General features: G+C 30.7%; 1 protein-coding gene across 1 annotated transcript in view; it reads right to left on the bottom strand.

Annotated features, from left to right (window-relative positions):
* LOC105198599 overlaps nt 1–23,619 on the bottom strand; it is a 95,172-nt gene extending 71,553 nt beyond the window's left edge. Inside the window, exons 1-3 of the mRNA XM_011165361.3 lie at nt 23,275–23,619; nt 704–886; nt 333–473 (exon numbers count right to left, since the gene is read on the bottom strand). Of these exons, the coding sequence (XP_011163663.1) occupies nt 333–473; nt 704–886; nt 23,275–23,593 (643 nt within the window). The 5' untranslated portion in view covers nt 23,594–23,619. The remainder of the gene's footprint in view (nt 1–332; nt 474–703; nt 887–23,274) is intronic.
* Between the last annotated feature and the right edge of the window lie 1,774 nt (nt 23,620–25,393).

A 25,393-nucleotide genomic window follows, 5' to 3' on the forward strand; every position in this document is an offset into this window, starting at 1 on the left:
ATTTTTTTATATATCCTGTATATGTGCTTCACGGAATCTTTTATTAGACTTTTAACTATGGCCGCCTCAATAAGGATATTTCACGTCTACGTTCATACTACACTCTCAAATATGAGTGTGTAATATAAACATAAACGAGGAATATCCTTATTGAGGCGGCCATAGTTAAAATCCCAATTGTAAACATTTTATGTGAAATAGCATGCATAGTATTTTACTGGGAATAAAACACTAAACATTAGAGAACATTTTCCGAATAATTACATGTAATCTCCCGGATATGTTTTTGGCTGAAACATAATCCAATTAACATGTACAATAAGAAAACTTACAGAAAAGTACCGCCACGAAATCTGTTTCTTCGACAATCTTCGACAGAATTTTTGCATTAACTTCTTCGATACGATCTGGTAAATCCATTGCTTCTAAACTCGTAAGAAAATCCAATACATTCTCCTCGTCCATCAAGTCACCTGAAATAGAAAATTACACGTTTTTTTTTCATATATGTTAGGTGAGATTGATAATACAGTGATTATATTATTTTATTATGTTTTGTATATTAGTTTTGGTTATTGATCTTATTGTTAGTGATAAAAAAGTCTTAACTATTAGTTTGCAATTTTCACAACTTTATAAATTTAATCAATTAATTATGATTTATTATGCGTTTTAATAGATATTTATTAAAATATTAGCTTACCATCGTATATAATTGGTTCTTTTTCACGGAAATATGTAAGAGCCGGGAAGTTTCTAATACCATATTGCTTCGCCAGTCGTTTATCGTTGATCTTGACAAAGTCGACTCCAAAATGGTCTGTATCGTCGTCGATTTTCTCCAATTCGGCCAGAACCTTGTCGCAAGTGGTGCAACTTCGGGCATCTATAAAGAAATCACTACTTGTAGATCTAACAATAGAGGAAAGAAAGGAGTAATAGACTATTATTTTATTTTTTTTAAATAACTCAATACATTTAGAAAAAAGACATATCAGCAATTATTAGATGGTAAACTCAATTCCGCTCTCTACTAATGAGTGCCGACTCCAATGCTGACAAATTTTAACTCTTAAAGTTGCATGTGTTTCATAGTTAAGACGTTTATTAAAGTTGATCCTTACAGGTTAGATTACTCAACGCCAAAAAAATTTTTTAATCGATTAAAATAAACCGCGATAAGCTGTTTTTTCATCGGACTTTCGCAGTAAAATACTTAACAGTTTTACTAGGGAGGGGAATCTTATATATGTTTCTAAAAGCATTAATATTACTATTCCAGCTTCACGACTGTGCATCAAGTTCGACGAATATGCGGCACGCAGTTTGAGTTTGAAATTGTTAAACTTAAAAATTATTATTTGGCATCAAGAATCACTGTAACTAACATAAATCTTTTATTCTTGTATTATTATTGACGCATTTTTTAAAGTAATATTTCCAATAGACTTAGTCTAAACGCGATAGCTTGGATTTGAATTATATCATAAAAATGTTTCTATTGTTTTTTTCTGTATGTTCTAGTCGTAAATATATATTTCATTTAAAACAGTTAAAAAACTAATTCCAATTTTTAAAAAATTTATTTAAAAAATGTTTATTTATACGACGGTTTTCTTTCTTATCTTACAATTAGACGCCTCGCTACATGTAATATGCTGATTATGTTTTTGTGTGCTTTCGTTTATAAAAAATTTTCAAAATTAAACTAAATTATCTCATTCTGTTTACGTTTAGTTATTTAATCCTAGCCTATCACACATGAGTACAACAGATCCTATACAATTTTTTACATTGCTATAACTTTTTTATAAGATAATTTGAAGATTAGGACTGAGGTTCGAAGAAAAATTTTAATTATGCATAAATATGACAAGCCTACAGGTACTTTTTCTCACTATTCTCATATCTCTTTAGATACCGCTTTATTTTCATTAAATATATATGTTTATTGGGTATTAAATAGTATAAAAGTAAGTACATCAAACTGTAGAATTAAAAAAAATTATTTTAACATAATATATATGCATTATTATGTGCATTGTAATATTCTTTGGCCTTTTGTATGTTTGCTAACGCGCGCAAACATTACGAAATTTTCAGGATTTTTTTCAAGGCCTATGCTCATTAATTATTCACACATACAATAATAACATTTATTCAGTACAACATTTATCTATTATTTTATATAGTTCAAATAATAAAATTTTATTTACTTAGTGTAAAGTCATGATTTGTCAATTTTTTAAAATTGTCAATTTTTGATATTTTAAATAATTAAACTTTATGGAATAATTCATATTTCTCTCTTGAACTCGAACTCGAACTCGAACTCGAACTCGAACTCAAACTATTTATGTGAATTATATTTTTTTACCGTTTCAAAGAGTCATCTAAAAATCTCAATGATTTTTTTGCTTTAAGTTAAAATTAAAAAATTTGACATTCTTTTACATTAATACTCATTTCTTGCAAATTTTTGTAACACAATTTCTTCAAAAAATTGTAATTGTTTGAGAATAAAATATTTTTAATTCGGGTTTTATTTATCGTCTTTGTGAGACTCTGAGGTACCGATTTCATATATTATGAGTTAAAAAATGCTTTTTGTTCAGACATATAGCGTGTCAAAGTTACAGGATTTCACAAATCCATTGGTGAGGAAAAAGGTAATCAAAAATATGTGTGAGAAAGCTAGGGTTAAAGGATTATACATATAAGGGATCTATAGATTAAGCTTTCTGGGTATAAAATGCGTTAACAGTAACATCTTAATATGTAAATCTATTAAAAACGTATATGTACATACAAACATCGGTCCCGAGTGTCGCGGTACTTATAATACAATTAGACACTCGCGGAATAGTGAAATAAGACGAATAGCGGGTAGCGAAATCGATTTGAAAATGAATTAAAAATGTGCATTCTTTGCCGAGCTCTATATTAACCGGACATAAATTCAACAGCCAAGATATTTATTAATATTTTCTATTATTTATTTATAGTTCATATTTATGTTTATTAGCATATAAATTAACATAATTACACTGAAGATGGCTAAGTTAATTCGAAACATAGTATATTATGTTCAAACGTTGTTTAAGAAATGAAATATATTCTCTCAAACTTTAATTGCTCATTTATTTGTCTTCTTTATTATTCTGTTATTTAAATAATACGGGAGTACGATAGTATTATTTTAAAGGCACTTTAATTTATAACACATTATAAATTAATGATAACAGATCTCCATAATAACAGATAATAGATCGTCATAGATCTTACACACTAATAAGTAATACAAAGCAAACAAGTTTTAAAAACTGGAATATGTAATATTGTTTCAAATCCGAGAAATATGTGACACGCAGCTGAATAAGTTGGAGATTGTAAAAATTAAAAATTATTATTCGGCACTAAGAACTGCTGTGACTAACATAGGCTTTCTAACCTTATGTTTTAACTTTGTCAATTTGATATGACTTATTATTGTTTTTTAAATTAATTCTTTGCTAGTAAGTATTATACAACGTTTATAATGCGATTATATGGTAATAGTCAAACAAAATGACAGACTGATTAGCAACTAACCCACGATTCTCTCACGTACATAAGATAACTTTAGTAAATACGCCGTTGAGGGGAGGTAGTCCCGATAACCTTGACCTTGATATATATTGTCAATACGATGGCTTTGAGTGACCTCTAACCAGTTCTACAACTAAGAATCCAACAACTACTAAACACAGATTTTTATTGTACAAATAAATGTATACATATACCGTATTTATATTTCAGTTACATTCAATATACAGAGTGTCAGAAAACTAAAACTTATGCTGTCGTGGGTTGATAGAGCAAATCATACTGAGAAGAAAAGTCCTTTATCATTTTTCATTATTTGCAATAGTTATCGAAATAAAAATTAGTAAAGTTCGTCAAATGAGCGCGTATTTTCCCTACTCACTGCACGCGGAAACCACCCATCCGTCATCAAACCATTGGCAGCCGCGGCAAGTGGCGGGATGAGGCAGGTAAGACAGCCATTGCTACTTCTCCCTTTTCACCGCGCCGCTTGCCGCGGCTGTCTATGGTTTGGTGACGGACGGTCTCCGCGTGCGGTGGGTAAGGAAAATACGCGCTCATTTGACGAACTTTACTAATTTTTATTTCGATAACTATTGCAAATAATGAAAAATAGTAAAGGACTTTTCTTTTCAGTATGATTTGTTCTATCAACCCACGAGAGCATAAGTTTTAGTTTTCCAACACTCTGTAGATATAAAATATTCAAAATTTATGTTTTTGTAACAATGTGGAAAGTAAATGCTTGGGTGGGGAAGAAACTCCGCCCCTCCCTTGCAACCCCTTTTCAATTTTCTTAACTCAACACAACCTCAAATTTTGCTATGTGATCACACGCACATACATCTACATGCTCTGTGATCATATGCGTGTGGCCGTAGAGCAAATTTGAGGTTAGGTTGGATTAGGAAAATTGGATAGAGATGCGAGGGAGGGGCGGAGCCTTTTTCCCGCCCAACCATTTACTTTCTACATAACAACCTTTCGAGGAAACCTTACTTTACTATGAAGTACACATTTACATTATCAACTTTTTTTTATTGATAACTTTTTAACCTAGGGGCGAATGACGGATCAAACTTGTTGGAGGTTACTCACAGCCATGACCTTGGAAACATATATCAAGGTCAAGGTCATCGGGGTTGCCCTCACTGACATATTTATCATAACTTTATATATCAAATTTGTACGCACATTACGTCACACATTAAATTCAATTACATTATTTAAAAGCCACATTTCAGGTCTTTAAGTTAGAGTGAAATTCAATAATTAATACCTAGCATACTTCTCAAAATTATATAAAAAGTATACATCTTTGTTATTTAAAGAACTGAAATTCGTTTTTTGTAAAAACACAGTGTAAAACTTTTTTACGTAATATCTTGTTAATAGTCTCATTGCCCAGATAGTAATGCATTCCTGGCACATAAAAAAAAGTACTACTACTACAAATTTTCCTTTGGTTGCAATCATGTTGCTGTAATGATGATGCAATTTTTTTGTACACGGCAACCTAAAAGCAACAGGAAGAAAACTGTTTAACAGGCAACTGAAGAACAATAGCGTACAGAACTTATTAATATAAAATTTAAAAAAAAACTTGTTATAAAGTCGCATACGCAGCATGCGTTACTGGCAATATCTTACGCAGAATCGGAAACCGCTTCCCTCAAAAAAGATGACAACGTGGCAACGCATTTTTTTCAAATTGATAGCAACATGCAGGAAACTTGCTATCTGGGAAAATAATCTGCATCGCCATCCAATAATGTCTAAATAAATGTAACAAAATAATTGTACTGATTGCTTTTAAAATTTAACACATTCTATTTAATGCTACTACTAACGAGATATTATGGTATCTCATTACCTTACATCTATCTCATGACCGCCCTTTCCTTTTTATTAAATAATAAAAGATAAAAATATGAAATAGGTAATAGATGTAGATTGAAACTAAGTATTTATTTCATTATAAAATGTGAAATACAATTAATAGCAAGCATAGAGAACAGTTTGTCAAGATCGTACTTAAGAAATGTATTAAAGTACATAAAAGAAAGTTACTAAACTGCCTTACCCCTTCTAAAGCGGCACCCCCGTATTTTTCGAAAACTATACGAGTGTGATCAAAAAGTAAGGTGACTTTTCATTTTTATAAAAAAATATTCATTTAGTCATCTAAAATTATGTTATCCCCTTCAAAATAATCCCTCTCTGATACAATGCATTTGTGCCAGCGATTTTCCAGTCGTCAAAACATTTCTGAAATGCACTTTTGGGTATTGCCTTGAGGTCCTCCAGCGATGCAGCCTTAATCTCCTCAATCGTCGCAAATCTTCGTCCTTTCATAGGCCTTTTCAATTTTGGGAAGAAGAAAAAGTCGCAGAGGGCCAAGTCTGGTGAATACGGTGGCTGAGGCATGATGATAGTATTGTTTTTGGCCAAAAAAGTACTCATTAGTAACGACGGGTGCGCAGGTGCATTATCATGGTGCAGAATCCATGAATTTTCTTTCCACACTTCCGGACGTTTTTTTCTTATTGATTCACGCAAACGCCGCATAACCTCAAGGTAATACTCCTTGTTTACCGTACGACCTTGTGGTAGGAATTCTTGATGCACAACGCCATGGTAATCAAAGAAAACTGTGAGCAAAACCTTCACATTCGAACTTGGCGTGCCTTTTTCGGTCTTGGATCTCCTGAGCTCTTCCACTGGGATGATTGGGCTTTGGTTTCGACGTCATAACCATATACCCATGTTTCGTCACCAATTATAACCCTTTTGAGGCGATCAGGATCATCATTGACGTCGTTCAACATGTCTTGGGCGATGTTCATGTGACGCTGCTTCTGATCAAAATTAAGCAATTTTAGAACGAATTTCGCTGACACACGTGTCATACCCAAAACATCCGTTAAAATTGATTGGCATGAGCCAAACGATATGTTAAGATCATCAGATATTTTTCTAATCGTGATTCGACAATTTTTCAACACAATTTCTTTCACTTCCTGAACATTTTCGTCGATTTTTGACGTGCTGGGGCGTCCAGAGCGAGGTTCATCGTTAACATTTTCTCGGCCCTCTTGGAATAACTTATACCATTTATAAACATTTTTTTTGCTCGAAGTTGACTCACCGTACGCCACTGTCAACATTTCAAGATTTTTGAACACTTAATACCATTTTTTACACAAAAATTAATACAAACTCTCTGCTCCATTATTTTCAACAGCAAAAAATCGCCGAGCACGCAAACACCAGTCTAACCTTTATGTCTCTCAAATAAAAACAACACATGCTATATAATCAAAACTGTGAACATATGATCGTGATGAGTGTACCAACACAAAAAAAAAATTTTGAAATTAGAGTGTACAAAGCGCGCGAAATTCAAAAAGTCACCTTGTTTTTTTATCACACCTCGTATATTGCACTGTATTAATATTGATAAAAACATAATCTACTTAAATAATTAAAAAAATATAAATTCATAGTTTGTACATACAGTTTTTTGTATATAAACTCTGCTTAAAATAAATTCTTGAAAACTAAAAATAAAATTTGCCTAATTTTTTTCTTTTGTAAATTACATAGTTGAAATAATAGTGAGTATATTATTGATAATATTTGATCATTTTATATGTTTGTAGCTTCCTAAAACTGATTGTTTATATTTTTCTCTTTTATATTTTCTTTGTATTGTGAGTTACATAAAATTATTGTATAGCGTAAATCGAACTACCTCTCTATGAAAACAGAATATAAATACAAAACCTTCAATTACAATATTAATAGATATTTCATGAATTTTTTCACATGTTCTCTAATACCTCAACATGGGAAAAATATTTTGGGACGCAACAAACCAATTAATAGAATGCCAAAGAAGACGTATAAAGTAGGAAGTTTCAATTCTGGCCTTTTTAATTTTGTAAACCTTAGTTAAATACATAAAAATATATTTGATATATTTATTTAGTTTATCAATTTATTTTACAGATAACTCCTTCCCTATGAAACTTTGTCTGGACTCTACTATTACTATCTAGAGTGCCAGTTTTAGGGCCTAATTTCTCAAATACTTTTTTTGGATTATAGTACAAAAACATTAATTATTACAAAATACAAAATATTATAAAAAAGCCTATACCATTTGATAAGACACTTTCTAGTTTGTATTTGTGTTCACAAAGTCTTGTTTTTAGCTTTTGTTTAAGAAATATTATTCAAGAACAAAATGGGGTGCCGGTATTGGCGACTTTCCTCTAGTAATAAATTTATCTAATTCAAAAACTGCCAAATGTATCCTAAAAACACGTTCTTTAAAAAAATATCCATAAATTAATAATTAAATAATTAATAGGACAAAACTTTAGCTTAATTCTAAATGGACAACGTAATTTTATAGTCTATATTATAAGTACTCTATATAAGTACTCTATATTATAAGCTCTGCTTCCTCAGGTGGTTGTAAGGAGAGATCGACCTCGCTTTTGTTTTTACGCTTATCGTTTTCGCTCCTTGGCAGATTGCGTGCATTCTTGGCGGGCAGTACTTCATTCGAGCGTACAGAAGCCAAACCGCTGCCTCTCCGGCAGGTGTTGGGTTACAATTATCGGCATTGAGATATTATAGACATGGAGATATTCTTCCCTTCTCCCTCTATCTCGGTAGTTTTCCGCTTTTGAAAAAGTCATCATTGCACTTCATCACGCGTGGGGGCCTTGATTACATCTCGTGCGATAACGAAGCACGGGCGACGACGTTACGCTCATCATCGCATACATGCTTCGTGCGCCCCGCCATTTTTGGTGACGACTTCCTCAGAATAGAGCTAGAAGAAACAGGAGAGGTGGTTTCGATCTCTTCCTCTCTATTTCTGTTGTCTTCTCGCTCGCTTTCGGTTTTGCTCCCCCCCTCCCTTCCCCCCTCCTCTGTATCACTCTTTTTCTCTTTCTTTTTTTCTCTTTCTCTCTCTTTCTTTCTATGTTTTTTTCTTCTTTTTCTTCTTTCTTCACATCTCTCCCGTTGATATCTGTGTACCTTCTTTTTCCATTTTTTGCTTTTGTGCGATTACATCCGCATCTCTCTTCCTTTTCTTCTATACGTATCTTTTTGTTTAATCATTTCTTTTCCTTCCGCCCCCCTCTCTGTCTCTCTCTCTCTCTCTCTCTTTCTTTTCCCATCCCTTCGCTCAGTCATCATTATGACTAACGCAATAGTATTTGGTTAACGGACACCCCCGCAAAACTGCTAGCAGGATGATTTAACTGAGAGACGCAAAGCAAAATATATTTACATATATATATGAAACACGAAGCATAGAGGAATTCTCGAAAAGCTGTGCCAGATAAATTGGACCGTGTCCACCGATTGCCGCCGTAATAGTCGAAAATTAAAAGAAATTAGGTGATAACGATAACTTTTTAACAGATGCAAATAAAAAAAATCAGTAAAACGGGATAAATAATTGATGTCTTCAATCAATATTTAATCTTTATCAGTCTACGTTTGATAAAATGTAATGAATCATTATAAATATCATCCCGTGAGACATGTCGGAAATTAAAAATATACTTATGATAAGCTTATTTTTTTATGTGAAAAGAATCACAGATATAAAATCGTGTGAATAATATGTGAATACATCGTCATATATAAAAAGTCTATTTTTTCATTTTTTTATCATTTTACACCCCATTTGTTTTTTTTTCTTTTACTGAGGTTATCAAAAAAAGAATTAAAATAGAAATAATAAAATCATTTAAATACATCTTAAGACTAGAACTTAAGAAATTACAAGATTATCATTTGAAATGAATATTATTTAAAACGTAACATTAAACAAAACGCCTTATAGGTCACAACTACATCTTCATGCTGATATTTATTGTGTAATTCTATATACATTTTCAAGTTCAAAATTGCGCGCCGAATAACTTTTCGGTGTTAAAACACAGTTTTAAGTTAAACAAGAATTAGTAAAAAGATCCCAGGTTCGATCTCTGGCTAAAATGTTATTTTTTGCAACAAATTCTTTACAGATTTTTAAGAGAGAAAAGGTTCTTACATTTAGATACTTGTTAGCATTAGTTATTATTAAATTAATTCTCATTTGATATAGTGATATTATTACTTCTTGTTCACCTTACAACTGTTTTAAGACCGAAAAATTATTCGGCGTGCAGTTTCGTGAATTTAAAAATATATATATAAAATCACACAATAAATATCAATATGAAGATCTAGCTATGACATAAAAAACGTTCCGTTTAATATTGTGTTTTCACATACGAATCAATGTCCTATATTTTATTTGATTGCTTAAGTCAACTATGAGAATAAGAGATTACATGTACTTTTTTTGCAAAGTAACAACAAACGACATTTTATATTTTGATCTCCATTAAAAGTGTTAAGTGCGCTTTCAGAACTATTTTGCTCATCGTCACATCGACAGCTGCCACGAAGGAGTGAGCACAGTTAACTAAGTTAGTTAACTTGGTTTCTCTTTCGCAAATAATGCTTATTCAAATGTGATCTATTGATTGACCTTGTCTTTCGAATTAGCTTCGATTGAACGGGCAAGATTATAAAATATACTTGTGAAATGTATTTTTCAAAATGTATTTACAGTTTGCAGTTCAATTCATTGCTTAAATGTTCGGAATTTCTATCTCTGTGCATTTTGTTTTTGATATTCAAGATGACAAAGGAATGAATGTATTATGAATACGAATGGCAAAAGTAATCGCATTGACTTCACAAGAAGATTTAGCAATTAAATAATAAGACTGATTTTATATAGATAGTTGTGTTGATTATGACAAAAATAATTTTATTAAAAATATTTTTACAGCATGCATGACAATCAGTATCTGGAATTGATTTATGAAGATGCTTTGATATTTTTTATATGTTTGTAATATCATTGAAATATCACTAAAAGTTCTCTTTTCAGCGGCAATTTCAATTTTTGGCTCAAAAACAAGAGTTTGCTCACCCACTCCCCGGATTTAGCATCTTGCAATTACTTCCTGTTGGTGAAATAAACCGTTTCATTCGTTGTTTGATTCATTAAAATCATTTTTACTTTTAATAACATTATATATTTTTGCTTATCAAACAACTGCCTACCACTAAGCTGTCCTAGCACTTGGCATTAATTCTCGCTCATCCATCTACGTAGATCCAAATGATATACTTGCAAAATAAATCGAGTTTTAACTGTAATTTTTTTAACTGTATCAGTTTTATTCTTTAATCAGTAGACTATGTACGCTACTATACTCGTACAGGAAAGAGAGAGAGAAAGAGAGAGAGAAAGAGAGAAAAAGAAGAGAAAGAGAGAGAGAACAAGATCGAAAGACAGCCAGTTTACAAGCCACTAAAAATACAAGAACGAATGGCCTCGTCCATGCCGTCGTCGTCGTCGTCGCCACCGTTTTCTTCATCGCCGTTATCGGCGAACATCTTCGCCAAGAGCGCACGCTTCTCGTTTACAATTTATGTAGAGCAACGATCGGGTTACGTGAAATTGAGTCACTCCAATCGAAATGTTTTGCGTTAAGACGCACGACTGACTCAAGATCATCATTATTCTCCTAGATTAGGGCCCGTGTTACCTATTTTTTTAAGCTTATAAGCTCATAGAAAAAATTAAATCATCAAGAAAAAATTCTTAAAAAAAAAAAAAAATAGGAAACATGCGCCCTAATCGAGGAAAATTCTCTTGGAATAATAAAGCTTGTCTTGACATAAGATGCGTCAAGTGGAGTAACAATATAAATAAACCAATGGACGTAATATGGAAACAGACCGTCAGTGCATAAACATAGGAATATATTGCTCTAATTATTCACAATTCGATTTGTACTTAATATGCTTCGGCATGCAGAACGAAGTGCATTTATTTCGAAAATTGTTTCGACAAAATGGCGTTTAACTAGTAACAACAAAATAATAAAAGATTTATCAATAATTACTTACATTATACTATACGTGCGCATTATGATACTTTATTTAATTTTTATTAAAAGATTAAAATAAATTAATATTAATTAATATGTCCAGAATTGAGAGTAAGAGAATGTTGAAATTCTTAAATAATGCAATCTATTATCACATTGACATATCATTATTAATCATAATTTTATAATTTTTTTTATTTTTAAATTAATATCTTTATTACCAAGAAAAGTTTGCCAATATAGCCTTCTCCCAGAAATAAAAAATAAAATGTTTACAATAGCGCACTCCATAATGGGATAAATCTAATAATCGTATGTAAAGCTTTTCCGCTCTATTCGTGAGTTTTTGTATTTGAGTTTATGCCCATAGACACATATGCAATAGCTCAAATTGCTATTGATGTCGATAATATCTCGAATATCATAATCGCGAATGCAAGTCTGATTTTACTTAAAAAAGAAAGACAAAGAAAACTGATTAAAATGCGAGAGTGTTCTGCAAATTTCTTGTGATTGTGACATCAAGATGTTATTGACGTCAAAATTTTTTATTCTTTATTGCAGACCTATAACCTTATTGTAGTAAAAAAATCATGTAAAAAAACTTTTTTATTACAAATACTTTTTTTTATTTATAAGTAAATTTAATTTTTGAGTGTTATACATTCTCGACAAACATAAATCTAATAGTAGCTCAAATTTTACAGAGATTAATCCAAGTAAAAGAAGAATCTTTGATCATTTTATAAATTTATCTCATCAAACGCGCATGAGAAAGTTGGGATTACAAAACAATTAATTTATACAACAAATTAAATAAGATGCGCCGAGACGGTCATAGCAAGATCTTCGTGCTGAAATAATATTTCTTTAGGTTTTTATTCATTTTGAACTGCGCGCCGTAGTGCGTTACTTTTGCTTTTAAACACAGCTCTTGAAAATGAAACATAATTAAATTGAAAATCAATTTTAATAATATTGATACTAACTTGCATCTCTAAAATATATCCACCCTGAAAAAAGTGAAAAATTTGTTGCGAAAAATATTATCTCGATTAGGGTTGTATCGATTTTACACGTTGGCCTTTAAGGACGATCTCTGAATAATACTCGTGAGAAGTATTACCAAATGCTTCGGTGATCTAACTGGATAAGATACTCTTCCCGGATAGTTGGGAGGTTCCAGGTTCATACCCAAATTTTTCACTTTCTTCGAGGTAGGAAGATTTTAGAGATACAAGTTAGAATCAGTACTATTAAAATTAATTTTCAATTTAATTATGTTTTATTTTTAAGAGCTATGTTTGAAATTAAAGGTAACAGTGGGCGGCGTGATGCAGTTCAAAATGAATAGAACCATAAAATATTATTTTAACACGACGATCTTGCTATGACAGTCTTGGCTTATCTTATTTAATTTGTTGTATGTAATTCGCGGTTTTGTATCTATATACAATTAATTTATTTTCACTTATATCACATAGCACTCCTTATCCAAAGGATGTCCCAAGAAAGGGGCGTCCCTAAATTAATTGTATATAGATATAAGACCGCGAAATGTATACAACAAATTAAATAAGATAAACCGAGAGGTCATAGCAATTCCTACTCCTGGTATTCTTACTCTTTAGAAGGTGCCATGGACGTCTTTAGGAAGTCCATGCTATGAATATAATATAAAGAAAAACTTCATACAACTTTTGTGTGAAAGACATAAATCAACTTAATTGTAATGAGAAAATTACAACTAATGTTAATTTATTTGTATAAATATTTTATAAATTTATTGATCCGACAACTCTGGAAAACATGATCGTGCGAATTAAGTTTTTCACATCATCGTGACATAGAGAATATTCAATTCTAAACTCATAGTGAATAAACAATACTCTTTTAGTCGAACAAAGTAAGAAGTTTTTTCGCACAGTTTGACACATCTTCCTTCAATTTGAAACGGAAAAATAAAATCTCCATACTTAAAGAATAGGGGGCAAACACATTTCATAATTTGACTCAGAAAAAGTTTAACCGACCAACTACACTTTTTTTCGTCAAAACGACGAAACATTTAGAATTTATTCGGTGATTATTGACATGGAGGACTTCTATTCACTTGACCTTATTTCTCAATTTTTCGTATGTTAATTGTGTCGAACTTGTGATGTGACTTGTTATGTTTGATATTTAATTAACTGCTAAAATAATGTAAATGTAATTTAAGAATTATTCAAAGTTTCAATCATTCAAATAATGTAAAGGTTTTATTCAAATAATGTAAAGGTTTATTTATTAATTTCGGCTGAGGAAGGTTAAGTCAACGTCCGAAACGTCCGATTTGTTTTCAAATAAATTATTAACTATAGACAAATAAATCGTGTCGCTCGTTATTGACCTTCTCTTTACTGTAATACTCTTTTAATTTTTTTAGTTTTTTTTACACACGCATATAATATTGCCATCTAGTAATGTAAAATTTAAATTATTTTTTTTATAATTGATGATATCAAACTTCTTACAATTAATTGACAAGTCTAAACAATCGAAGATAGACCAAGGCAAATCAAATTAATTTTTCTTTATAAGTAAGAATAATAAAAAATTAATTTTATTATTAAGTTTTATTAATTAATTCTTAAATTTTACTATTTAAATTCTTCATTTTTACATATTTAGCTTAAGTTTTATGTGATAAAATAATATATTATATAAACATATTTCTAATAAAACAAAAATGTATTTCTTATTGCAAGATGAAAAAGTCAAGAAAAGAAAATCATCTGATTTGCCCTAACATTGGAGACGAAACAAATCACCAGAAATTTAAAGAAATAAAATGTAGAGAAAAATAAATAAACTCTTTGAAAGAACTTATTAAAAGCCTTTTCGTTATAAAATCACAAAATTAGGATTACGATTTTATGTAAGAAATAAAATTTCTTCGCGCACTTATAATCTCTGCGCTTGTATCATTGACAGACAATAAATCACACGTAATACAGAATTGTTGTCTATTGTTTCTATTAAAGAAGGAACGTGTGGAAATAACTACAAAGACAAATCAATAAGTGTTCGAAGACAGACAGCGTTGCTGATGCAAGTTGGAATTACCATTCGTGATTAGTTAAAATTTCATGTATAGTGAATTTGTTGCTTTAGCAATTTTGTTGCTCCATTCATAACTTTGAAAAACTAACACCTTTTCCCTAAAATTTCATATGGCGAATCATGGATCGATGTTGCTCGTTTTTCATTAAATTAAAAATCATTTACGACACTCACATGTTATGTAGGGAGACTCAATCTATGGTTGAATAAGTAATATTTTGCGCAAAATTTTTTACAATTTTATTGTAGGATTGTAGAGATGCTTGTTGGCATACTTAATGTTAAATTGATTTTGAATTTTATTTTATTTATTACAGTTCTAGTTCAATTTAAGAGTTGTGTTTGAAATCGAAACACGACACACATTCGAGAGTATTAGAAATTGTTTCAGCACTAAGGTATAATTATAATTGCTTAGGTGTATCAATTATTTATGATTTCACACAGCGGTCGAGGTTTTCTTATAATTAATTGAACGGTTTGACATTAGAAACAATTTGATTAATTTACAGTCAAAAATTTAAATTAAACACTTTATTTAAAAGTTTATTTAACTTTACGTAATTTGTGAGAAACAAATTTTTAAAATTAGTGATTGTCATGTTTTTTAGCCTGAATTATTTAAAATGTCTAGAATATTTTTTACTATTGTTTTTAAGACTTTGTAATATTTTAGAATTCGCACAGACCAAAAAATTTGATATCTTGAAGGTCATTATTGTTACAGCATTGAAATCTTACGTAAATACACACGTTTCAATGTTATAACTTCGTATAAATACACACACTCACACACATCTAAATGTTATACATACATTACATAAATACAAAGAAAAATGTATGCTTTCGTAAAATTATAAACTTTTAATGTATTTATCGCGGTTGCAATTGGGAAACGTTGCCTAAAAATATGAAATAAATCCTGGAATTTTATTAAAGTTATGCATGTTCGGAATAGAAAACTTCAATTACTGGACGTGAGATTAGCCAATAAATTCTGGGACTTTCCCGGAAATCTGGGACACCTGGCAACCTTACTTTCCGGGTACGTAGTTTTGTAACAAATGATAAGAATTTTAACTAAAATGATGTTTAAAATGTTGGTGTTTTTTTAGCCTGATGTAATAATTAAACATTTTAAAATAGAAAGATAATCATTTATTATAAATATAATAGGAGAGAAAAGAATATTATGGCTATATTTTAATAGCCCTAATATGCCAATGACAGTTGTAAGTTGATAATTGTAATTATAAAACATTTTTATTTTTGAGTGATATTGTATAACTTGTAACAAAAATAGAAGTTTTTTTTTCTAATTTCTGACAACGTTAAATTTAAGATAATTTTTTATCCTAATTTCTAAACAATCATATTTTCTAAATAATCAAATAATGAATAAACGTGTGAAAAACAATTATGTGCTGTGAGGTAGGTTTTCCTTTAATATAGTTAAAGATTAATGCACATCAAAATAATTTTATTTATTGAATTTGTGTTAATTTAATATAGTTGCACTATTTTTATTTTGTTAACGGCTATTTGGTGTCGTTAATAATATTGGATTTTTTAAAACTGATTCTTATAGCCTTACATCGTACTTATTAAATATATTTCAGAACCGCAATAAAGTGACAATATTATGATAACATCCCAATTTTCGCGAATGCCTATTTTTTCGTTATACTTGCTGATGACAACAAAAGTGTCATGTTAATCGATTAAAGAGAAGAATATAGAAACAATCTAAATGGTAACACAGCAGAAAAGAATTCGACACGAACGTACAGCGACATGAGCTGCGAAGACGCAGCTGCAGCTGGAAATAGGTTTGACGTGAAGCTCGTCATCTGGGTCCTCCGATGATCCGCTAGTCGATTCTATGGCATATTTTTCTCGTTAATTGTTCTCCTTCCTTCTTTCCTTTTCATTCCCCATTAGAAACTCTTCAGATTTTGAATCTTTTTTTCCATATAAAGCCATCATTCCTTAATTTCCAGAGTATGAAACTTACTTCAGTTTTTTTCTTTAATCATAGAAAGAAGTAATTCATAAACTAATGCAGTGTTCAGAATTACACATTTCGGAACATCTACTGTTTCTTACTATCGTTCACAGCCTGGCAATCAAGTCTGGCGGCCAATCGCGTGTACATCAGAACAAATGTAATAAATATACTGGAATCATATCTTCCAACAATTTATCATAAAATTTTTTTTTGACATTATTTTTATTTTTACAATTAAACTAAATTTTCTATTATTTATGTTTTGTAATAATATAATTGGCAATAATGTACGACAATTAGAATATAGACCACAGTTTTCCACATCAATTTTGAGATACTATTAACAAGGTTGGACAAAATATGTCACTAAAGTATTCGTTAATACGTCAGTTGAAATTGTTACTTTTTTAGTACTTTTATTACTTTATGCATTTTAATCTACCTATAATACTTAAAACTTCGATTTATGAACCATAGTTTTAAGGGGAAAATTTATTTTAATATATTTTATCACTGTTATAAAGTAATCTTAAAGCTGTTCAACTTTCACTCATAATATTTTCTTATATCTTTTACAATTTCAACGATATGAGCTTCAAAAGAAAAAAACCGATTTTTTTCAAAGAGATGTTTTACTCCTTAAAAGTGAAAACGGGCGCACATACAAAAATACGTATCCCTTGGTTTGATCTATACTACTCGTATTAAATACTCATTAAAATCGAAGAGGAACGTTTCCATCCTTTTCTTTGTTAATAAGAAATTACAAAAAATCGCAAATCTTAGACCCTTAAGTAGACCATATAAGGTACAGTTACCTTATTATTTGAAATTCAAAGCCTTCAAGTTAGACTAAAGTTAAAAATTATTATAACTTCTCAAAATTATTATACTTCTCAAAATTACATAGAAAGTATACATCTGGAAATATGTCTGCTATTTGCAAAACTGAAATTCAGCTTTTATGAAAACACAGTTATAATAACACTAATTACCAATGACCATCGTATAATATCTCAATAAACTATAACAAAATAATTTTAACGATTATGCTTAGAATTCGACGAGGGGATTATACGAGATATCATGATATTCTATCACCCCAGATATATTTCATGACCGCTGTCCTTCCCCTAACGATATTATATAAATTCGTAGCTATAAACAAGATTGGGCAAAATACATCATTAAAGTATCTAAAATACAAAATACTGGCAATTTTAGTATTTGAAATACAAAGTACAAATTATATTTCAAATACTGCATTTTAAATACAAGTATTTCAAATATACCCAGCCCTGATTATTAATAATACTTAATTAGAGACACTGTAAGTAATAAAACTAAATTTTGTTTAATTTCATATAACTGAAATTGTCTAAAGTCTAATTATCGTACATTATTGTTTCAGCAATATTATTACAGAATATAAATATTACACAGGCTCAAGTTTTGACTTTTTTAGATAATGTTTCACTCAATGAGATTTAGAAAGTATTTATAAAAATTATGTAGTAAAGAAAAATTTTGTATAACAAATTTGCCGAAACGTACAATTTTAACATATTTTGCACATCGGGACTAAAGATACAGTGTCTCACGCGCAATCGGTGACTCGATCATCAAGTGAGCGATAGTATACGTCGCCTCAGAAATCGGCCCGAAATATGCAACTAATTTCGAGCACTGAACTAATGTTTGTGAAACGAATAGCTCAACCTGACGTAAATGTGGCGTGATAAACTACAAAAAAAGAAAATTCTTCTTTTGAGTGAATACAATGCAACGAATAGACATATATTTAGAAATAGGCTCAATACGAGTGCTCGTCATTATTCGGGATTTCCATAGATCTTCTAAGATTCTCCGCTTACACTGATAGAGTTTGATACAACATTTCGCAAACTTTTAGAGAAGTTAACGTCGATATTGTGTCGGCGACAGGTCCGTGTTACGCGACGTCGCGAGCCGAATACGATCTATGAATGTGCAGGGTGGTCGTCGCGGCTGGGATAGTATTATGTTTTCAGCGGGGACGATAGCCGTGAAGAAGAGAGGGGTTCTCAGTGGTAAGCGCGAAAATAACTTCAACATGTGCTAAAAATGGCGTCCACCGGAGCGCCAGCCTTGCTACAGAGTGTTTAAGAGACGAACGGATCTTTCGATGATCCTCCTTCGATTTGACTGACTGAATCTTGAATTTCAATATGTACGGTGTATTTTCCGCTATAGTTTGAATTTGGGTGGGGAAAGGGGGGGGGAAAGTTTAAAGGAAAAATTTGAAGAACTTTCTTTGACTTTATGTAACGAATATCTTCACATTGCGCTTATTAAACTTAAAAAACTCAAGTAATACTCTCATCTTGCTTCTATGCGGTTAAAGTTACGATAAACGCAAGATTTCGTGACAATGTATTGTGAGTCGACTTACAATATATTGTAAGTTGATTAAAAGTAAGCTTCTCGTGCTTACCGCACGTCGATGGCACGACACACACTGATGTGTTCGCGAAAATCTAGAGTCGATTATATCACTATTACGAAAAGATGATTCAAGAGAAAATCTCGGCTGGTATGCACAAGTCCGAGCGACATGTAGGCGTGCAAACGGATTGGTAAAAATATTATTTTGAACCGGAAACCTTAACTCGCCGTTACAAGATGTGCATTTAAGAACACATTATTTGTATAATATCCTTTCTTCCTATTTCTAGGTATCATCTTCTTGCCGCAATACTTTTCGAGATGTGTGCATATATATAGAAAATTCAGATGTGATATACAATCAAATAATAATCCTCACAAGGAAAGAATGATTTTGCTGAGCACTTAAAAATGTAACAAAGATTTGATAATAATATTGTTGAACTATTAAAATAATTATATAAGATATTCAAGCATAATGAGAGAGAGAGAGAGAGAGAGAGAGAGAGACTGCAAAAAGTTTTGACATTCTAGCAAACAATTAAAGTATTAGTGATGCGCAATCTTTTTCTAAATTGAGAGCCATTTTCAGAAATATGTTGCGGGTCGCATAAACACACACACACACACACACACACACACGCGCGCGCGCGCGCGCGCTGGCAATTATAAATATATGTATGTATGTATGTACGTATTATTATAAATATATACAATATATTTATACAGAATGTAATTAAAATAAGATAACAAACTTCGGAGCTGAGCTCCTCATACCAAAACACGAAAAAGAGATCATATGAGCATATATTCGTAAATTTATTCTTACTGAGATACAACTTAAAATGTTTATTAATAGAGAAAAATAAATCAAATAATATTTATTATTATTTAATATTATTTATTTTCAATTTTAATTACAAGAAATTTTCGAAGTGTCTTCCATTTGATTCAATACACGAATATTAAACATTATGGACTGTCGTACTTTTTCAAAGAAAGTTACTTGCAAATGGTTACAAGCATAACAAATGTTTTGACGTATCATAGCTTTGTTAGCAATTGAAACTTCATAAATTAAGTGTCTCCACAAATAAAAATCTAGGGGATTGTGATGCTCCCAATGGCGATAGCATGTATTTCTTAAACATTTTGAGTTACAGCAGTGGATTTGCGGACATATGTTTACATGAACTTTTATTCATGTTTTGATGTGGGAAGCTCGGCTCGGAAATTTGTTATCTTATTTTAGTTACACTCTGTATGTATGTATATAATAGATAAAAAAAATTATCTTAAAAAGATAAAAAACGACAAAGTAATTTATAAAAATTAAATATTTATAAAATATTATATTAAATATTTTACAAACATATTATTTATTTATGAAATAACCTACATGTTCAAATTTAAATTTTTTTAAAATGTTTAAAAATTCGATAATGAAACTGTAAAATTGTCAACACTTTATTAATAAAAACAAAATTGTATGAATTATTTTCAAAATGACTTGGAAATTACATTACTCTATTTTTATACATAGTAGTTTGCATAAAATAGAAAATATGATTTTGTATTTTTGACTTTGAGTCAGCGGGCCACAAAACGTTCATAGGTGAGCCATGGGTAACTGTCCTACATAATTATTTTGATGGGAAGAGTGAAGGGGGAATCAACAAAATTATTTTTAGATTTTTATCTAATTAAATTTTTCACATCTTGTCTGATGAACTATAATAAGCCTCATCAATTTCGCAAAAGTTAGTTGTCTTGTCTAAAATCGATACATAAGTATCACACATTTAATCTTCGAAACATTTAATTATTTGTTCACATATATGATAATGCTTCCATATCATAGAAATAAATTACACGTGAATTTTAGGTGAATTCGATAAACCACCAAATTATGGCTGAGTCTCTATGATCATCGCTAATGCGCTTTCACATTTCACCATGCATCATGCTAATGAGTCAGTTCTCTCTGTATGTATTTCCCGAAATACATTAACAAGCAAGGGCTTGTAACCTGTCTCCCTTCGCTCGTAATAAAACGAAAGATATATACAAATCTGAATTAGTATTTGTATTAGTATTTTTTAAATGTTCTGAAGCTTACCCTGCAGTTTTTAAATATCCTAAAGACATCGACTAATATTCATTGAATATTACAGATATAAAGTTTTGTATTTATTTTTATAAAAAATGCAGAGATACGTTCGCTGATATTTGTCTCGTCTATTGAAAGAAGAGCTGCGTTACATCAATTATCTTTGGGGAGCTCCGAAAAGCATAGACAAGGATGCATTTTGGCGGATTGCCACACGAGATGTGACCTTCGGTATATTCAGCATATAGTACAATTCAATATCTTAATACATTTAAAGAAGAAATGATGTTGAACAATTCTGATTAATTTCAATATTCGTTATACGGATAATTGGCGAGAAAGATAGTTTATAGCTTATGAAGCGTTTCATGCACGGTATTAAGGCTGGATTAGCAAATTCGAGACTACCTCGAGACAGGCTGTCCTACTGAGCGGTCGTAGCACTTGGCAGAAGAAGATTTAGTACCTGTTAATTCTCACGTGAGGGTAATTTGCGGGAGTAGAATTATCGTTCATGAAGGATGTAATATCGACGGTACCAAAGAATCGCGGAATTAAATTTTTGCAAAAAGCTGAAATGGTTTTCTAAAAAGAGAGAGATAGAAACAGAATTGAAAGCAAATTGAATATCAAATTAATACATAAGCACAAAACTTAATTTTTTCGAAACGATAGAAATGTTATATACGAACTTGTGTGCATAATCTCATATTCAGATTGAGAAATTGACGGACTTTTTCCAAAAATGCAATACAGCATTTTATCAGTGCCATTTATATTATTTATATAAACTTATAATATTTATGTTTAAAGATATAAAACTTATAAAAAGAAGCAATAATCATTTACAAGAAAACAGTTTTCCGCGATTATTCCTTCTTTTTTGCTGCATGTAAAACGATCTCAATGGCGAACAGTCTACTATAATTCTAACTGTAGCTTTCATCAACACCCACTCGTGTTACATAATATACTAACGAAAAACCGGTTAATATTTATGCTTTCACAATTAACAAATAAATCTAATATTATAAGAAGCGAAAGAGACTCATAAAGCAAGATACAGACGTGATAGAACAAATATTTCATTTAAACAAATCAAATTTTACAAAGATAAAATATCTGTCACCTAAGATATATAGATTTCGAAATAAAGTTAAACAGATCTCTGTACTTAAAGTCAATGATTGAGTAGTCCTACTCTTTTACTTTTAGAATACTTCGTAAAGAACTTATATAGATATTTTAAATGATGTGTCAAGCTATGATTTCCTTAAAATTTTATTTTGATGATTTTTTCTTCTGTTTTCACTTGTCACAACAATGTTCTGTATATTTCACATACCTTATTTTATAGATAATATTTTTTTACATATTGTTTTTATAATTTTTTTTCTTAAATAAAATATTTATTAATATTGAATAATTATAGAAATATTATTCTGCTAAACACGGCATTTACTCGTCGTAAAATTTTCATTTGTATGTATTTATTTATATATAATAATTTATGAAGTATATGTGTGTGTATTTTTTCGTATAGTAAAGAAATAAAACTTTTAAAAATTTATAAAAATAATTATAAAATTAATAAAATAAAATATAGAATTATATAAACAAGAAAATAATACTATTATAATGAGACTATTAAATCTAGATGTGTTGCTATTTCGTGAACATGATTTCGCAAGAAACGAAATTTCGTACCGACACGATAGTCTCAAAAATTCATCATAAAGTGTATAGTGGTAGAGAAAAATTATTTATGTCAAGATCATCTTAAGCAGTAGTTGAAATCGCGCATATGATATTTGTATTGAAAACGTGACATTTTTAGTTATAAAAAATTTCTATTATGGATAACATTAATAACATTATAAAGCTTCGCGTATCATAAATTTAGAAATGGTGTTGTACCTGTTAATTATCGCATACTACCTTGCTCTAGGGCTTGTTTACTGTTTATCGTTTAAACCATATTATATTTGCTTATTACACTATAATTTATGATAAAATCGAAAAATTTTTTTCAAAGATCGTTACACGACTAGAACACTTACACCAATACACGGCAACAAAGTCCTTTTCGTTGAGGAGCCGTTCGAGTTGCTTGGCAGTGACTTCCTCGATCACCGGCTCGGCCTCTTGCTTGCCGGTTGAGCCGCGGGACGAGGTCGACTCCTCGGCTTTCGTCCTTGTGGCGGCATCAACGTGACCCAGGATTGAGATCAACGCTAGCACGCTCAGAAGGATGATTGACCTCGGATGGATCGTCGTCGGCATTGTAGGGCCGCGGGTCGTAATACTCCGCCTTTTTCTTCGCCAGCACCACCACCATCGGTCGAACCGTACCGCCGAACCGTCGTTCGCTGTCGACATCGCCGCACTGACTGCCGCACAGTGGCTATTTTTGAATTTTCGGATAGCATCAGCTACACAGGGAGAACGGCATTGAGAACGACGAGTACGAAACCGAAATCAATGACGACAGCGATGACGACGACGGAAATGACGTCGCCGTGTCGCTACCTAGTGCTTCATTGTTTATTCTCTATTGTAATACATATTTCATAATTAGAGCAATTTTTTTACTTAAAAGAAAGCATTATTCTGATAACGATGAAAAACAATGATATGTACGTAATAATATTAATCGCGCGAAAACATCGCATTTAAATGTTGGATTTTAATTCTATTTATAAATATGCTCATTATCAAAATTAATAATTGAATATATTGAGTAGATTGCAATGGTTTCATACTAATATCAACTTAAAATATAATCAAACAAACAATAATGAGCTTATAAGCTAAGCTAGATTTTAATACTTAAACTCATTATAATTTAAGGAGATCGTAAAATCTGTTTTACTGAGAGAACATGATTTTTTCCAATACTTTACTTTTTTAATTGCCTTTACAGATTTAAAAGTCCTTTTCTATAATTAATTTAGGGGCATTAATATAGTTTTAACTAGTATTTTTATAATACTCTTTGATTTTATATCAAAAACAAAGAAAAATTAAAAATTTTAATCTGTTTTACCTATTTTTAATCTAATATAGCGTCTCCAGCTGTCAACGTGTGCCACAATACTACCAATATTTAATTCATACAAAAATTCAGTATATTTGTATAAAATAAAAATGTTTTAGAATGTGGGTTACATGAACATATAATATTGAGTTTTAAGAGGATGCTGTACTGATAGGAATTATCAACACATTACAATGTTCATTAATTTTTGAATTGGCTCTATAGATCATAAAATTCTATTGCAGAATAAAAGTACGCACAAAAACAAAATTCGGACTGGTAAATTTTACGAGAAAATCGAACAAAAAGTTAAAAATTTATTTATTTTTGGCTCGTGGATCTATCAACCGAAGTTAACTTTTGTTATTTACTGACGTTCTGTAGCTTGTATATATGAAATGATACCAGCACGGACTTCAGAAAGCTCTAACAAACAATACTGACTGTGTATCATTCCAGTCAAAGACCTAATGAAAAAGTTTAATACCTAAACAGCTGTACGTGTACAAATTTTGCTTAGCGCACGTAAACAATAGCAAACAGAGCAATGAATGTGTTCAATAGTAGTTGATAAGTTTTTTCGCAGATGCCAAAATAATTAAAAAACAAAGACAGATTTATGCGTTGGACAAAGAACGATAGTCTGGTTTCCCTTAAAAAATAATCTGCAGTGCCGATGTTGAGAAAGTTCTTCGGGTACTGTAGCATCCTTTTAATAACTATAATAGTAACACGTAAATTTTTATTTTTGAAAAGTAGAATCAAACGACCTAGAAAATTTTAATATCTTGGAAATTATTATTAAAGCACTAAGATCCGCTTTAACCATTGTTGTCCATTCCTTTATTTTAATTGTTATGTACTTTGTGGTCTTACACGTTGAAAAAAATGCTATTAACTCAACATTTAATTGGAAATATCTTGTTAATTCAATAATAGTATTATTAAAACAAGAAATTAAAGGTAAAGAAAAGAAATATAGATAAATAAATAAAATTTAAATGAATCAGTTATCTACTTATATTTTTAATAGCTCATAATTCGATGTTTAATTGAATCAAAACTACGTTTTAATTCATACAACATTTTTTACTGTACATATATTAATTATTATGCCTAGAGTGTCTCGTTCGGATGAACAA

Source organism: Solenopsis invicta, chromosome 5 (genome assembly GCF_016802725.1).
Source record: "Solenopsis invicta isolate M01_SB chromosome 5, UNIL_Sinv_3.0, whole genome shotgun sequence".
In the NCBI taxonomy this organism is placed as follows: Eukaryota; Metazoa; Arthropoda; class Insecta; order Hymenoptera; family Formicidae; genus Solenopsis; species Solenopsis invicta.